At 40.3% G+C, this 17,139-nt stretch overlaps 1 protein-coding gene across 1 annotated transcript; it reads left to right on the top strand.

Moving 5' to 3' along the window:
* Nucleotides 1-16,783, top strand: OTOP1 (otopetrin 1; the record flags this gene model as incomplete). The annotated part of the gene is made up of 6 exons (XM_081998784.1): nt 1-350; nt 6,124-6,260; nt 9,193-9,251; nt 12,793-12,923; nt 15,279-16,225; nt 16,613-16,783. Exons 1-6 carry the CDS (start codon nt 65-67, stop codon nt 16,781-16,783), a joined length of 1,731 nt encoding a protein of 576 aa, XP_081854910.1. The 5' UTR covers nt 1-64.
* Between the last annotated feature and the right edge of the window lie 356 nt (nt 16,784-17,139).

The raw sequence follows: 17,139 nt of genomic DNA, 5'->3' as shown, positions 1-17,139 counted from the left end.
GGCTCAGGGCTCCCCGGGGAGAGCGGGGCCGCCTGCTCGCAGCAGCGGGCCGGCGGCGTGGGAGATGGAGAAAGCAACCGGTTCCCCCGCCGTGGGCGGCAGCTACCCGCAGAAAAACGCCGAGATCCTCAGCAGCCAGTACGGCATCAACCTCTTCCTGGCCGGGCTGCTGCTCACGTTTGCCTGGGCTGTGCATGCCGTGGGCATCAGCAAGAGCCACCTGCTCTCCTACCTCATCACGCTGATGTTCATCCAGCTGCTGTGGATGCTGTGGTACCTCTGCAGGAGCTGCACACAGAGGAGGCTGATCCGGGACAAGGACAGGCATGCTGGAGCCTGCTGGCTGAAGTGTAAGTACGGGCCGGTAGCACACAGGTGATGGCCACGTCCGTGCCATCACCGTCTCTGCTACCACTTTGTTACCCTCTCCATCCCTACCAGGAGCCATCCTGGTGTTCGTGGACTTAACGCACATGCCCCAGTGCACTCGAAAGTAATATATGCATAAGGTGAACATACTGGGAGATTGTAGGGGAAAGCTGTAGCTGTTTGCTAAATGTCCTCACTTTCCAGCCTATCATCTACGGTGCTGAAAGCTCCCTTACCAGGCTGGTTTGGCGACACTTGAAAAATAGAATATAGCTTATGGAAGAGGCAGTTTTGTTGATGTCATGTAACTCTTGGTGGAATTAATCACCTTTTCCAGACAATATAATGCAACTTACTTCAGGCTAGCACCAGTCAGAAAGGTTCTCAGGTGCTCCCTATACCAACGTATATCAGAGATTCCCATTTACATGTGTGTAGTGATGCCTTAAAAACATCTGGTGTTAGAAGAGAACAAAATCCCTGGCCAGATCAGTTTGTAGATGAGTACATAGAACATCCAAGCAATGAAGCTAAAGCTGGCATTAGCTTGTAGAAAAGTATGCAAGTTAGCCCAGGTAGTGATGGGATGTGATGGCTCTTATCTACAGAGTCAAGTGCATACTGGGGTAAGGGTATAAAGGTTTACGGAGAGAAGGTGGTTGGGGAGCACGTCACAGAGTCCTAAGGACAGGAATGCTGTGTTTCTGGGTCCCAGGGAAAAGGAAACAACCCGCATCAGTACTGTGTAGTGGTAATAGGCAAGCCCAATTTTTACCAACCCTTTTTTTCAGCCTTGGCACTGTAAATTATAGCTTGGAAAGTAAGCATGCAAAGTGGAGTGCTGTAAGACAGCTTTTCCAGAAAATATTTCTGTCTTGCTAGCAATGAGACAACAGATCACAGCAGCTAATGAAATATCTACATAAAAATCCCAAGAACACCTAAAACCTGATTACTTTGAAAAGTAAGGTTGTGTTGTGGAAGTTTAGTTTGTTCTCAGTCCCAGTGCTTGTGTGTCTTTTATTTTCTTTGCAACTGTTAACAATTATGCTGTATGAATTGCTCAGGGAAAAATCTTTTTTTTTTCTTCAAGTCTAACGTACAGTCATAGTCTGTAGACTCTTTCCTGAAATGTATGGAGTTCATGTACCAACTGTTCAATTGTTCTCCTTGGTTATTCACTGTTTTCCAAAACAATACTCAGCTCTCCAGCATTTTTCATTTATTAGCTTATGTGGCTTACAACCTCATAAAATTCATTAATGCAAGGCTTAATTTGATCCTATTTTGGACCAAGCAATGCTTTTGTTACTCAGAGGGTAGCTTTCTCCTCCTAAGTACGGAATAAATACTGTTTAACATGGGTAAGTACAGCAGGACCCCCTGCCCTTTTTCTTTTGGCACAGCATTCACAGCATTTCATTTGTCCTACAGGATATCAGGAGTCACAGAAACTTAGAAATAAGATACTGGAATGAACTACTACGTTACCTTATCCATTTCTTTTACAAGCACAGGATGGCTCTTTGTACTTGGTTCTCAAGTGATGCGGCTTCCACCGCTTCTCTTGGATGTCTAGGCTGCAATTCAACAAATTCGCCCTTGGGGAAAGACCTACACTTTCCTATTCTTAGGAGTTTCTTGTAGTTGCAACAAGCCTGTACAAGTCCTTTATCCTCTGTTGGTAAAAGGAAACTTATTTGAGGTAAGGGAAAACTCAGGTGGCAATTCTTCTGCCAAGATCCCCCTTGCCTTCCTCTGCATCAATGGTTTTGTCATAGAAATCTTTTCTGTGAAAGACTAAAAGTCCAAAAACGAGGAGGGAGGGAGGACAAATTTTCATCAAGTCTTTCCACAGAAAGCTCTTTGCAATTTTTGACTAGCTCTATCAGCTGCTTTTGATGAATACCTCCTTGCTCTCATTGTGAGAGCAAATGTTCATGTATTAAGCAGTGTAAAATGAGTATATTTTTATTATTCCCTTCAAACTGTGAATATAATTTTAATAAAAGTGGTGGTAGTTGGCTACCTAGAGCTTTTTACTATGATGAAAAAGAATGACTTAACAAAAACCTCCTATAACGGTGTCTTTGCACATGGTTAACATCGCTAGAAGGATGAACAGTTTACAAGAATTGCTCACAGAAAGGTTTCCTTGAGCATTTTTGCAACTGTGTGAACCCTAGAGCACAGTTGTCCTCCCACTATAAGACCACTCTTATAGTCTGAATGTGGGAAAAGTTTCAGGGAGAGCTTTGCCTTTAGTGAGGTACAGTTATCCTGACCCAAATATTGTAATCACAGGGAAGCTTAGGAAGCCCTTTCCTTTACTTATTCCAGGTGTTATTCCCCTGAGTACACTCTCCTGATAGGGAAAGATCTCTGACCATTATTTGGAAGTTCAGCCAAGTATGCTGGAAAACTCAAAATGAAAATCAGTTGGCTTCACAAATGGCTTTATTTCATTACCTTCTCCAGCGGCACAGCTTCTGCTTAAAGCGTAGACAGCTAGTCAGCTTACAAAGCTCTTGGTAGACTTCAGCTTGTATGTTTTTACTGCTTGCATTAAATTGTCTATTATTTGAACAATATTTTAAGTTTAGAGTGGCATTTTCGCAACTGGATCATTATGGCTTTTTTTTCTTCTTGATGGTTAATAGAAAGAATTAAGCCAGCACTTAGCAATACTGAAATTCCTGTTCTTGATCCCCTAAGATAAACAGGTTTCAATGAACATTTTTTTTAAGTCCCTTTTTTTTTAATAATACAGTGCTCAGTAGCAATCATTTCCTGTTTCTTTAACTTTCAAATAGAAATAACAAAGCAGTGGAATTATCTTCCTTATTTAGAATTACTGATATATATCTACTATTTAGTATTAGTACATAATGCTAAAGTTTCCATCAGGAAAAGTTAACATGGAAACCATTAGCGTACCATATGTACGGTCATTATAATTGTGCTTTGATTTTTGACCAAGCAATTTAGTACAATAATTCTCTTTTGAAGCCCTTAAATATGCATGTTGGACACGTATCTGCTTACAGCGTGGCCACCTGAGTGATTGCCAGAAGCATCTAGATACCATCTGAAGAAATGAAATAATCAAACACTAAAAGAAATGAGTCATATAAAGTCTTCTAATCCCTGGAGGACAATGGCAAAACTATTGATTTCAATGGGAACAGATTGAAGCCCACCAAATCTCTGAAGGATGTAAAAGAAACATGAAGAGGGATACTAAGGCATAAAACCAAAATACTCAATGTGAAAGAAATTAAGGGGGGGGCATGATGTATGTTTGTTTGTTTGTTTTGTTGTTGTTGCGTTTTTTGCCCCCTCAATGGTCTGCTGGACATTGATGTAGAACTGTAAAATGATACAACTGAAATACTGATATTGTGAGATGGAAGCCAGACCGAGTGGAACTACAGTACAGGTCATCCTTGTAAAGACAAGATGCATGAACAGTACAGGAGACAGATCACTAATCTGTGTTTGCTTTTTATTTTTGTAGATTTAAACCTGAGCCCCTTGCCTTGCCTTGCCTTCCCTCTGCCCATTTCTTCTAGTTAACATGTCCTTTGAGATCCTCTTCTGCTAAGCCACTCTCATCAGTAATGGAAGCAAGGATGCAGGGCTTTTACATTATAAAATACATTTTCTACCCATTTTGCTCTCACGTTACTGCTTCACTAAAGCAGTTCCTCAGGGCTTGATCCTGCACCATGAATTCCTTGGGAAATTACCTTACTGGTGTCACGATTGGGGAATTAAATACCTTTCTAAAATACTCTGCAAGTCAACATATGCACAACAATTCACTGTAGAGTAATTGTGGAAGATTATTATAGTTTTTTTTCATCAGAAGATAGCATTTTCCTTCTCATTGAAACAATTATAAAACACGTTAAGTCCATAAGATTGACATCTTTCAGACAAAGAGTGAAATAAGCTGAATTTCCTGCATACTTTCTAAATAAACCATGAATCACAGACTCAATCATAGAATAATTTAGGTAGGAAGGGACCTCTGGAGGTCATCTAGTCCAACACCTTGCAAAGAGCAGGTCCAGTTACCTCGGGTAAAGTTATTTCAGAAGAATTAACAATTCTAATTTATTTTAGAATCATTTCAATTCTTTAAATAAGAAAGGAAGTGTATTATTTGATCTCAGGAGTAGCCTAGAATTTTGCATTTTGTGATGCCATTTGCTTTTGTATATAATGAAAATGGCACATCTACGTAAACGTGGGCTTCAGTCCTATTATATGTGTTAGGAATAGTACAAATTAGCTGACAGAATAAGCATAAATATTGCATAAATAAAAATGTATGGGATTATACACATGCATGAAGTGCAGAGCTCAGGTTTTACATTTTGAAATATGAAAGCAGAAGTTTCTATCTTTTGGTGGAAATTATACTCGCATCAGTAACTTGACATTGTTTTCATTATGGAGAGATTGTAAAACAGAAACATAAAATCCTACTGGAACTCATACCCTTATGGTTAAAAAAAATTATGAAGTCTTTTTTTGTTTTATTTTAAAGGATCAGTGAAATAATAAACAAAAATACATTGTATTTTTACAATTTATACTTTATCAATGTAACTTTAAGAATAAACTTTAAGAATAAATTATTAAATTAGTGCTATGTTTTATTAACACAATCCAGTGGAACATGTGGTGCTTATAAGGAAGTTGGGTTGTGGTCCCTTATAAAGGGTAAATATTTGTAACAGTCAACACTAGTGAAGTTATTTACTCTGTGAGGAATTACAAAGAAAGATTAAGATACTGATGCTGATCTATATCTTAAGGTCCAGTTAAGGTCCATGGATAGATTTTTATCTAGTCTTAATTCAAATAAGACCAAATTAAATCCAGTGGAAGCTTGTTTGAATAAAAGCCTAGAGAGAAAAAAACCCAAGCAAACGAAGGCTTTAGAGTTTGGTTCAATAATTTTATTGCCAGTTGCACTTAGTCGTATGGGTACAAACCCAATAATTAATAATATACATTGTGTTACCATATAGCTTTCCTGAATGAGTTTGTAACAAATATTTACATTCCTGAAAGAAAAGTAAAAATAAACCCACAAGGGAAAACATGTATTTTGAAAGTTCTTCAGGATACAAAATATGTATTTGGAGGAACATATTAGTTTTTTTTTGTGTGCGTGTGAAATAATAGATACAGAAATGGAATCTGTGGTTCCTTTCCAGGAGAGCAAACCGTGCAGCTCATTGTAGCTTTGGTCTCAGGGTTGGAAGCATAACCCCCTGAAGCACGGGGAAGGCATACCAAGTGATTGTGTTACTTCCCACTGTCGAGCTCTTGAGCCAGGAGACTGTAACGTGATTGTTCAGCTCCCCGGAATTGTATAGTTTGCTGTGTGGCTGTATAGAACATTAATTCACGCGCTGTATGGCTGCTTCAGTGCTACCGTTACTTGAGAGGCTGCCCTTGAAGGAGCTGGGAGCCATCTGCAAGGTGCTGAGCGTCTCCAGGTCCCAGCCGTTGATGGACCGGCTCCGCTACGCTGGCGTGCAAGGCGTGTAGGGGATGTGCGTTTGTGACACATTGGGCAGAGGCTTTCGTAAATTAGAAAGAAAGCTTATTACATTGAGTCAATTATCTTCATGAACATCGATCAACTTTTATTTCCCTAAACAGATTTTAGCATATTAGTACAGATTGTCCCCAGACACTATAACTGAACATTGACATTTTGTGTTTCATTTGTAGGTGGGATTACGTTATTTGCAGTGATTACTTTAATTCTGGACTCTTTTAAAATTGGATACTATATTGATTTTTCAAACTGCTTGTCACCAACTGAAGGCATTTTTCCTGTTACACATGCTGTGCACACCATTTTACAGGTAAAAGTCACTGGTTGCAGTTTTATATTATCTCTGTGTTTCTTAGAAATATCTTTTATCTTCTCATTATCAGATAATTTTACACTAATTTAAATTCCAAGCATGTCACAGGATACTTTTGAGGGCTAAATTCTCGTGCATGTGTAAATTCAGGCTTTGCAACCTGAAATTGCTCAGCTGTAAAACTCACATGATTTCAGAAAAGAAAGAATCAACAAAGGCTCTCCTATAGCTGAAGTTACATGGGTTTTTTTAGTTCAAGTTACGTATATAACTTTCAGAATTTTCAGGCTGAAATGAGCAGCTTGGCTAAAGAGAATTCACTTGTTCCTGTATGTAGGACTTGCCACACAAGTTCCATTCAATCTCTCTATCCTGATGTTCCGTTGTGGTTAGGGGTGGACGTCTGATACTTCAGAGGGACAAAACGCTTCCCATGGATTTCGCTTTTTATAAAATACTTGCACGTTTTCCCTATACCAAATGAACATGGATTTTCCTTCTAGAAGCATTTGGTTATGCTTACCAGTGGCTGCACAGTAGCAAATGTAGTGACTCTGGTAAAATATTCCAGCTGCTTGTTTATTTTAAGGCTTTGAGTACACATCATATGGTGACATTCCATAGCTGATTGTTTATCACATGAATTCCTCTGAGCACCTCTCAGGAGATTTGTAGGAAAGAAAGAAAGAAAAAGCCACTCAACTAAGATACTCAGTTGTAGCCAGGTCATTTAATGCACTTTCCAAGATTATTAAGTGATTCAGAAAGAGAAGAAAGATTTTCCTAGCAGTTGCATGTAAATAAGCGTTTGAACAACCTACATTTTTCTGCTTTCTGTGACAGAAAAAACACTGAAATTTAAGGAGTAACTCTGACCTTTTCTGTCTTTTTTCTCTGAGGATAAAATTCTGATTTAGCTGAAGTAATCTTAATTTCACGTTCTTGTAATATCCACTTTCTGTGTCTTACAACTTCTTTGCAACCTCTGAAAAACAAACCAAAGAAATTAAGCCTTTTTTCCATGTGGATCTGCATGCAGCATTCTTCATTGCATCCAGTGACCCTGAGCTGACAAAGTTTCCAGCCAACATGAACTGGAGTGTGGAAGAAACGGTGTATAACAATGCTGAACAAAGGGAACAAGAATTCTAATTTAAATTTTACATCACACTATGTTGCTGAATTTATCATCTACTTATCTTAAAATAATGAAATCTTGAATGTTAGCCTGAGCAATCAAGAAGTGAAAATGTAATTTACCAGATACCTCTTACCTAAGACAAATCTTTTCATGTGTTTGAAACACAGGATGAAATTACAGCAGAGAACGTCCCTAATTATGTGTCATCTAAAAAGCGAAGGATTTGTTTTCTACAGAATATGTGTTAGATTCTGTTGTATTTTACTCTAATGAGGCATCCTGCACCTTGTGCAAGCAATGAACGTACCTGCCCTTCCAAGACAGGCTGTGCCTTACGCTCCTTCGCAGGCAGAAGCCTCTTTTGGCAATGAGTACTCTGTGAGCAAAAAATGGGGTTTTATGCTATTTCTTTACCTTACTGACTTTTCTGTTCCTATTTCCCACCACTTTCTTGAGTCTAATGTCTGAACAGATCTTCAAAACTTATGTTTATTTTTAAATTTTGAAGAATGCTTTCACGTATGCTGGTAGATTGTACTGCATCTATCCCAGAATGGGAAATTGAACATGGCATTAGATGAGACTAAGGTGCTAATCTCAGTTTGATTTCACTTGAAACCTCCATGATATTGTAGTCTCTACACCTGGGCTTTTACAGTGGTCACACCTCCTTTTGAAAAACGCTTCATTAGAGGAATGAATGAACGTGTTATTGCTGGGTGGTGTAGGCGACCCAGAGAGAACTGCATTTTCCTAGCTTTTTTAAAAGTCAGTTACTGAATGTCTTGGACAACACCCGCTGTGGTGTAGGGTGTCTACATTAATGGGCACAGTGGTGAAATGGACTGCCAGTTACTCTAATTGCTGAAGAAGGTCCCAAAGTTCTTTGCACTTTGCAGACCATTTCTGGAACACCAAACCAATTCAGGCTTCTAAGAGCCTGAAGGCTCTTAAAAGCCTGCCTTAAACAAGGCAAGCTTCTAAGAGAAACTTTTTGGACCATTTATCTCCTGATAGTTAACCTACTGTCAAGTTCAGTATCCTGCGTGCTATTCTGAGTAAATAGCATGCCCAGTTTCACCCTAACATCCCTGAGGAATATTGGTATTGTTCTCCTCGCACTTCCCAGCACTTGGAACCGGTTTTGTATCAGCAACAATCTGTATCCTGAGCTTTCCATTATGTTCCCACAAACAGAGATTCTCACTTTTAATACTCCTTTCCCCTTTGCTTGCTGATTCAACACTGTTATCTCTCTCTCTTTTATTCTCCGGCTTGAGCTTTCTGCGCCATGCCTGAATGCAACCGCATGTGTTCCTAATGCGGTTGTCTCTCAGGCTGATAGTACAAACTTTTCTCGTGCTTCCTGGGTGTCCATTGCTTGATTTATTAATCAACTCTGTATCCTTTCACTTATCTCTCTCGCTCCATAGAATTTCGTATATTTAATAAATTATTCAAACTTAGCATCACCATGCCCTGCAGCAATCATACTGCTGTCCACAGCTGGTAGCTTTATTTCCTTTGTCATTGAAATAAAAAGATACAGATGCAAGATATGTTTTGGTGAGTCATACTGACACTTTCTGTTGTCGAGCCACTGACTCTGCATATAAGAACATCGGAGGAGATCAAGACTTACTTCACATGTGTGGAGATGGAGCTACCTCGGTTTAAATCATCAGAGGGTATAATCATCAGTGTTTCCGTCTACAGGTGCACTTTCCTTTTTGAGTGTCACACATGCTCATTAGTGTAATGACATTTCTCTGTATTCCTTTCATTTAGGTGTACTTTCTTTGGTGTCATGCAAAGGATATCATCCAGTCTTTCAAAACACTTGAAAGGTAAAGTGGATCTGAGCCTCATCTGGAATGCTAATAGGTGTAGGTCTGCACAGTGCTTTAACATCTACAGTTTTACTGTATGAGGGACATTGAAAACTTACAGAGTTTGATTCTCCTCTTAACTGTGTTAATATAAATAAAAAGTAACTCCGTTTACCCAAGTGAGAAGATCTCGTTAGGTCAAGCAGGGACAAAATTAGAAAGGCAAAAGCCCAGCTAGAGCTCAGTCTGGACACAGTCGTAAAGGATAATAAAAAATGTTTTTACAAATATATTAACAACAGAAAGAGAGGCAAGGAGAATCTCCATCCCCTACTGGATATGGCGGGGAACATTGTCTCCAAGGACGAGGACAAGGCTGAGGTACCTAATGCCTTCTTTGCCTCAGTCTTTAATAGCCAGTCCAGGTATCCACAGGGTATTCAGCCCCCTGAGCTGGAAGATGGGGATGGAGAGCACAATGTACTCCTCATAATCCAGGAGGAAGCAGTCAAGGACATGCTAAACCACCTGGACACCCACAAGTCTATGAGGCCTGATGAGATCCACCCGAGAGTACTGAGAGAGCTGGCGGAGGAGCTTGCCAAGCCACTCTCCATCATCTATCAGCAGTCCTGGTTAACAGGGGAGGTCCCAGAAGACTGGAGGCTTGCCAATGTGATGCCCGTCTGCAAGAAAGGCCGGAAGGAGGATCCTGGGAACTACAGGCCTGTCAGCCTGACCTCTGTACCGGGGAAGATTATGGAGCGGTTGGTCTTGAGAGTGCTCACAGGGCACCTGCAGGACGACCAAGGGATCAGGCCCAGCCAGCATGGGTTCGTGAAAGGCAGGTCCTGCTTGACCAACCTGATCTCCTTTTATGACCAGGTGACCCGCCTAGTGGATGAGGGAAAGACTGTGGATGTTGTCTACCTGGACTTTAGTAAAGCCTTTGACAGTGTCTCCCACAGCATTCTCCTGGAGAAACTGGCGGCTCGTGGCTTAGACAGGTTTACTCTTTGCTGGGTGAGGAACTGGCTGGATGGCCGAGCCCAGAGAGTTGTGGTGAACGGCGTTAAATCTGGCTGGTGGCCGGTCACAAGTGGTGTTCCCCAGGGCTCGGTTCTGGGGCCAGTCTTGTTTAATATCTTTATTGATGATCTGGATGAGAGGATCGAGTGCTCCCTCAGTAAGTTTGCAGATGACACCAAGTTGGGTGGGAGTGTTGATCTGCTGGAGGGTAGGAGGGCTCTGCAGAGGGATCTGGACAGGCTGGATCGATGGGCAGAGGCCAACTGTATGAGGTTTAATAAGGCCAAGTGCAGGGTCCTGCACTTGGGTCACAACAACCCCATGCAACGCTACAGGCTTGGGGAGGAGTGGCTGGAGAGCTGCCTGGCGGAAAGGGACCTGGGGGTGCTGGTTGACAGGCGGCTGAACATGAGCCGGCAGTGTGCCCAGGTGGCCAAGAAGGCCAACAGCGTCCTGGCCTGTATCAGGAATAGTGTGGCCAGCAGGAGTAGGGAAGTGATTGTGCCCCTGTACTCGGCACTGGTGAGGCTGCACCTCGAATCCTGTGTTCAGTTTTGGGCCCCTCACTACAAGAAGGATGTTGAGGTGCTGGAGCGTGTCCAGAGAAGGGCAACGAAGCTGGTGAGGGGTCTGGAGCACAAGTCTTATGAGGAGCGGCTGAGGGAACTGGGGTTGTTTAGTCTGGAGAAGAGGAGGCTGAGGGGAGACCTTACCGCTCTCTACAACTACGTGAAAGGGGGTTGTGACCATGAGGATGTTGGTCTCTTCTCCCAAGTAACCAGTGATAGGACAAGAGGAAATGGCCTCAAGTTGCGCCAGGGGAGGTTTAGACTGGATATTAGGAAAAATTTCTTCACCGAGAGAGTGGTCAGGCATTGGAACAGGCTGCCCAGGGAGGTGGTGGAGTCACCATCTCTGAAAGTGTTCAAAAAACGTGTGGATGTGGCGCTTCAGGACATGGTTTAGGGGACATGGTGGCACTGGATTAATGGTTGGACTTGATGATCTTGAAGGTCCTTTCCAACCTAGTGATTCTGTGATTCTGTGATAATCATTAGTCTGAATTATTTTTTTCTTATTTAAGCTGTGCTTGTATTTTATAATATACAATAGTGACAGAATAAGTGTATTGTTCTCATGAGAGAGGGAAATGGGCAAGGTATAATACCACAGTGTCACCTGTTTTTTTTGAAGGAAGGAAGCGCCATGTATGTGTCTTAGGATTATGCACTATATTGTGCTTTCTTTCTTTCTTTAGCTACTGAAAGGGAATCTGTGTCAGCAGCCTGCAGTCAGTGCAATATATCTGAGGTATTTGGAAAGAAACTTTTAGAACTAGATGTAGATATGCAAATTCACTGGGAAACACAACCTCCCTGGTGGTATCCCATACACCCAAATCAGTAAGGATTGTGCACGTTTCTGACACCAGAATGTGGTTCTCACAGCGTAACTGATGTGTCCTCCGAACAGCCGAACACATAAATTTCTTACAGCAGTGAGAACTAGTCTTTGAGGCAGCAGAGCCTGCTCTGATGTATTTTTAGTTCTGTGAGAAAGTGGATTAATGTAGATTAATCTATCTGTACTTAGAACATAAACAGACATGGTAACTTTTAAAAAGTTCATCTCAAATTATCTATGAGCTGACCAGTTTCTAGAGTAAGTAAAAGAACTTTACTCAGAAACATTATTTATGGAGAAGATTCTTCTTTTGTTTTGCTCTCTTGGGTAAGTGTTCAAGCCTCATGCCAGTGAGGAGAGAGAGCACAGAAGGCTTTGCAATGTCAGCTGGTGAAATCAGCTCTGTTTAGAAGTAGAATTTTAAAAATCTCTAACTGCAAGTCTATCAGTGAGAACAGTGCAGTAATAAAGAACTGTTTCTTGGTGAAGGAACATTACCAGCCTCAGGTGCAAGAGAAAAATGCCTGGCTTCTCAGAAACCAGGAGTCTCAAAAACACGTGGAGACCTACCCTCACTGTAGTCTGAATGGGATAAGGCCTTCTGTTGGCTTCAGCTCTCTCCAGGAGACAAAAATGCACGGACTAGAAGTTAGAGAAGGTGGTGATATCTGTGAAGAAAGACCAGTCACAGTGAGTACGAAGGAGCACCGCAGAAGGCTGTGAAATACAGCTTGCAAAACGATCCACCCTCTTCAGCCTGTTCAGTCACTGTCATTGACATGAAGCTTGTCCAGCCCAAAGAATGATGACCTTCAGAGGTCCCTTCCAACCCAAACTATGCTATGATTCTATGAATAACAACCATCACATAAGAGAGCATAACAAATGATAACAGCATGCTATTAATGATTTAATACATTAAGCCATCGTATTTCTATAAAACTTTGGAAGTCTAACATTGATTGTGCTCCACTGAGTAACATCTTTAGAGTTATGATTTTATTTTCCCTGTACTGACAACTAAATAGTGCCACATAGCATGTCTACAGAAAGTTAATCCTTTTTATTTAATGTATCTGGAGGTATATTCTGTGCAGATTCCTTCAATAATTACCTTATTTTGTAGGTTTGGGGTTATCCATTCTGTGTTCACAAATTTACTCCTGTGGACAAATGGAGTGCTAACAGAGTCAAAACATCAGCTGAATGAACATAAGGAAAGACTAATCACGCTCGGTTTTGGGAACATAACAATAGGTAAGCGAAAGCGTTGGTACATTTTGGAATTCCTGCTCTAACACGCTCTCATACAAAATACTGCATCACTGTAGGATGGAGCTGGGTCATTCATGACTATGTCAGCATAGTCATTCCTGGGCAAATGGTAATGAGCTGATACATAGGCAGTTCAGATCATAACTAAAATGTTATGTGATTGCTGTCATTATCATATATGTGATTCAGGCCATAGTTTTCTGTTTACTCATCTCCACTTTGGATGAGGTCCAGAAGAAAAATAAATGCTGAAAGCTCCAAAAAAACAGATTAAAAAACATTTTATTTGAGGAGTAACATCAATGAGAAGCCCCTTTATTAGTAAATCATAGAAGTAAATTGAACATAGCAGTGTAAAAAACAGAGTTTACTATTTTGTAAGTTATTCATAGCAAAACAAGCGTGGATAATCCTGCAAATCCTTCCCAGGAGAGTGGTTACACGTAGCATGTGGTCCTTTGGGATTCAGTAGAATGGCTTAGAGGGGTAGGGGTTATTCATTAGTGCTGCTTTACAAGACAAAGATTTTGCTCTGGGTGGTTCTTTTTTTATAACGAACCATTTTCTCCGTTGGTAAGATGATGCAAGTTATAGTCAACAAACATTGAGTATAACTGCTGGGGGTGCCTTCCACTTTCAAACGCCACTGAAGCATGGGAAAATTAGGAGTGCTTCACTTTAAAGAGGAAATAAAAGTTCTCAGCAGCTATAAGTAATTTTCTTTCCATGAAAACTTATTGGTATAGCTGATACATTTTTATTGTGTTCACTAGGGAAAAGACAGACAGCGTTTGAAGAGGAAAATGTATGTTTTCCCACCCAGTGAATTCAATAGTGCCTATATCCTAGACATTCCTGATTTTGCCTCTACAATGCCAAATCCTGAACTAATTTCTTTTTTTTGCCTATTTATAGTCCGTATAAATGGAAAGATTTTAGGCATTTTTAATTATTCCTGCCAAAGTTCACATATAGTGAAAACTTAATTTAAAAATCTGTAAAATAGTATTTTCTGTATAACTCTGTCTGAAAATATGCCCACAGTTTTACATCTATTTGCAAATGTTACCCGTCAGATGTATCTGTGGAAACTACCCAGTTTCCATTAATAATCAAGTATTTGAGTTGATAGTTCAGAGATTTTGTAATCATGGAGCATTAGTAGAGAGCAGGCAAATCACAAGTTAGTGGCTCTTCTTGATATTTCCTCTTATTAAATAGAAGCAGTTTCCTAATGTTATTTCCTATTATTCTGCTGACAGAATTGTTACACAGTTATGCATAGTCAGAAATAACATCTGAAACAAGGGGGAGTGAAGTAGTCACTCAGGAGGATCTGCAAGACAAGTTTGGCATTAACATACAATCAGCTGCAAAAGCAATCTTTCTTCATCTCTTAACAGTGTGTGCTTGAGACATAACAATACCAACTTTCTCCTCTTCTAAAATTATAGAAAACAAAAAAACTTTCAGACACAAATCTAAGATCAGCGCCTAAAAATGTGCTCTTCAGCATGTGTTTTATATATTTATAAATGGACACATTGTGAAAATAGGCATCTTTTTTTTCTGACACTGTGGAAATTTCTGATTTCTGAAATTATTGGCTTAGGTTATAAATGCACATTAAATACACTTATTTTACAAATATGACCAATTATTCTTTGAGATGCTTGAGGGGTTTACAAGGTAGGTAACTGCACAGCAGAGAGAGAATGATTTCATAGGTTCCTCTCAAAAGGAGAGGATTGATTTTTAAGGGTTTTTTTAACCTTGAAACTGTACTGGGGCATTGAATGAAAGTATCTGTGGTTTATTTCACCTCTTTCCTAGACATAAACAACTTTTTAATGAAGTGGGTTTGGTATTAGAAACCACGCTAGTGTAAATAACTGATAAAAATGAGAGTAGCACTGAGCCCTTGCCATGCTAAGCTTGTTCTTGATCTGATCCACAGATCCCCGGGCTTTTATAAAAGCCTTCTAAACTGAAGGGCTGAGGACTCAAAGCCCTGGGGATCTTGCATTTTCGTGTTACAAAGAAGTATTTTTACCAAGACCCTGCGGAAGTTTGGTGCACTTTGGTGCAGCATTCGTTCACAATGTGGTTATTGCTCAGTGGCTGAGCAGTGAAGTCGGAGACCATACGTTAGTGCATGTGCAAAAGCTTTGTTAGGTTAATGACTTCAGTGATGAGACCTTTTCTTAGGTGCCTAACTGTGTATTGTTTGACTGAAATTTTACCTTTTATGTTTCATTATTTTATTTATGTTTTGTTCATTCACTTTAAATAAGAAATCCTTATAATGCACATAACTAATCTCTTCCTCTTCTTTAGTTTTAGATGATCATGCACCTCAATGCAATTGCACAACAACAACTCTCTGCTCGATATTTTCTCAAGGAATATATTACCTATACCCCTTTAATATAGAGTACCACATCCTAGCATCCACGATGCTCTATGTCCTGTGGAAGAACATTGGCCGCAAAGTCGAACATCATCAGCAACACAAAACTCCATTCAAATTCCATGGCATAACTGTTGGAATGGTTTTTGGACTAATTGTGTTAACCAGCACCATAGCCATAGTTGTTGTGTACTTAATTCAGATTGGACGTTCGAAAGTCAAAAGCGAGTTAGCTCTGACTATGTTTTACTTGCATGCTATCTTTGTATTGGCTCTGATGTGTACAGCTGGAATTGTTGCCCTTCTAATCTACAGGCTGGAAGAGAGATCGTTGGATAACTCAAAAAATCCTGCTCGGAAACTTGATGCAGAGCTGTTGGTGGGCACAGCTGCAGGGTCCTGGCTCCTCTCCTGGGGCTCGATCCTCGCCATTATCTGTGCCCAAGCTCATCCAAAATACACGTGGTATAACCTTCCCTACTCCGTCCTGGTTATTGTAGAGAAATATATTCAGAACCTCTTTATCATTGAATCTATACACCGTGAGCAGGAAAAGGCGAACGACAATATTAAAACTCTTCGAATAGTGACTGTATCTCAGGGGAGCACGTTATCGCTTACCCCCTCCTACAAGGAGATTTACAATGGCAGAGCCGCTCGGGGCAGCGGGGAGGTACCCTCCCTGTTTAAGGGCAGTATCTGTGGGAGAGAAAATGATGGTGGTGGTCGTGCCAAAGAAGAAATGAGTCAGGAAAATAGTTTGGTCATGCATTCAGCCTCTGATTTCTCATTTTACAGTAGAAACTCAGTTACTAACAACAAGAGGAGAATTCTGAAGAACATCGCTGCATTTTTATTCCTCTGCAACCTTTCGGTAAGACATTTTGAACATAACTCACAAGTGAATACCTGAAAGCTTCCCAACCTTTCAAGTCTGATAAGTATATTAAAATTACATGGTTCTGTAGTTTGTAGCAAGTAAATTTTACTTCTTATGGAAGAATAAGTGAATATGCCTTTGGGGATCAAAGTTTATTTAAACGTGGAATCTGGCAGCCTAGGCTTGTTTTAGTCACAGTACAAAAACTGTAGCAGCAGCGGAAGCTGACACCCTCTTCCACCAGTGTGCCCCAACAGCAACAAGGAGAGTTTTCCTAGGGATTTCTGAAACCAATTTGCAGTTCAGTGGGGTCACAGTCGTTAAGGGCTAGTGGCTCGTATTGCTGGTGGTTAATATTGGCCTTGTGTTCTTTCCTTGCAGCTGTGGATACCACCGGCATTCGGGTGCCGCCCGGAATATGACAATGGACTAGAAGAAATAGTTTTTGGCTTTGAACCCTGGATAATTGTTGTGAACCTTGCAATGCCTTTTTCTATTTTCTATCGGATGCATTCAGCTGCCTCACTCTTTGAGGTCAATTGTAAAACATAGATCATATACGGTCCCTCAGTGAACAATTGATTGAATAATTAATTAAATAAATAACAGTTGAATGAGTGGATGAATGAATGAGTGAACGTAGCAACAGCTGCTCAATAAATAGAAGAGTCAATAATTATTTTTAAAAGAAGGGACCATAGCTAATAGCATGTAATTTTTTTTCATTTTTCTTCCACATATTTTCTCATGTATGGTGTTAATCGTATAGGTACACTTTTCAGAATCATATTAGTGTTAATATGGTTAACACTACATAGTAAAGTTAATTCGATCTCATTAATCTCTGGTTTAGTCATCTGGGATTTGTCCTCTATATAATTTGTATTGCTTTGTTTTCATTCATTGTG

The sequence above is a fragment of the Phaethon aethereus genome (genome assembly GCF_964289735.1).
Source record: "Phaethon aethereus genome assembly, chromosome: 4".
NCBI classification, from domain to species: domain Eukaryota; kingdom Metazoa; phylum Chordata; class Aves; order Phaethontiformes; family Phaethontidae; genus Phaethon; species Phaethon aethereus.
The sequence above is the reverse complement of the archived record's forward strand: the minus strand, read 5'-3'. Positions and strand labels throughout refer to the sequence as shown.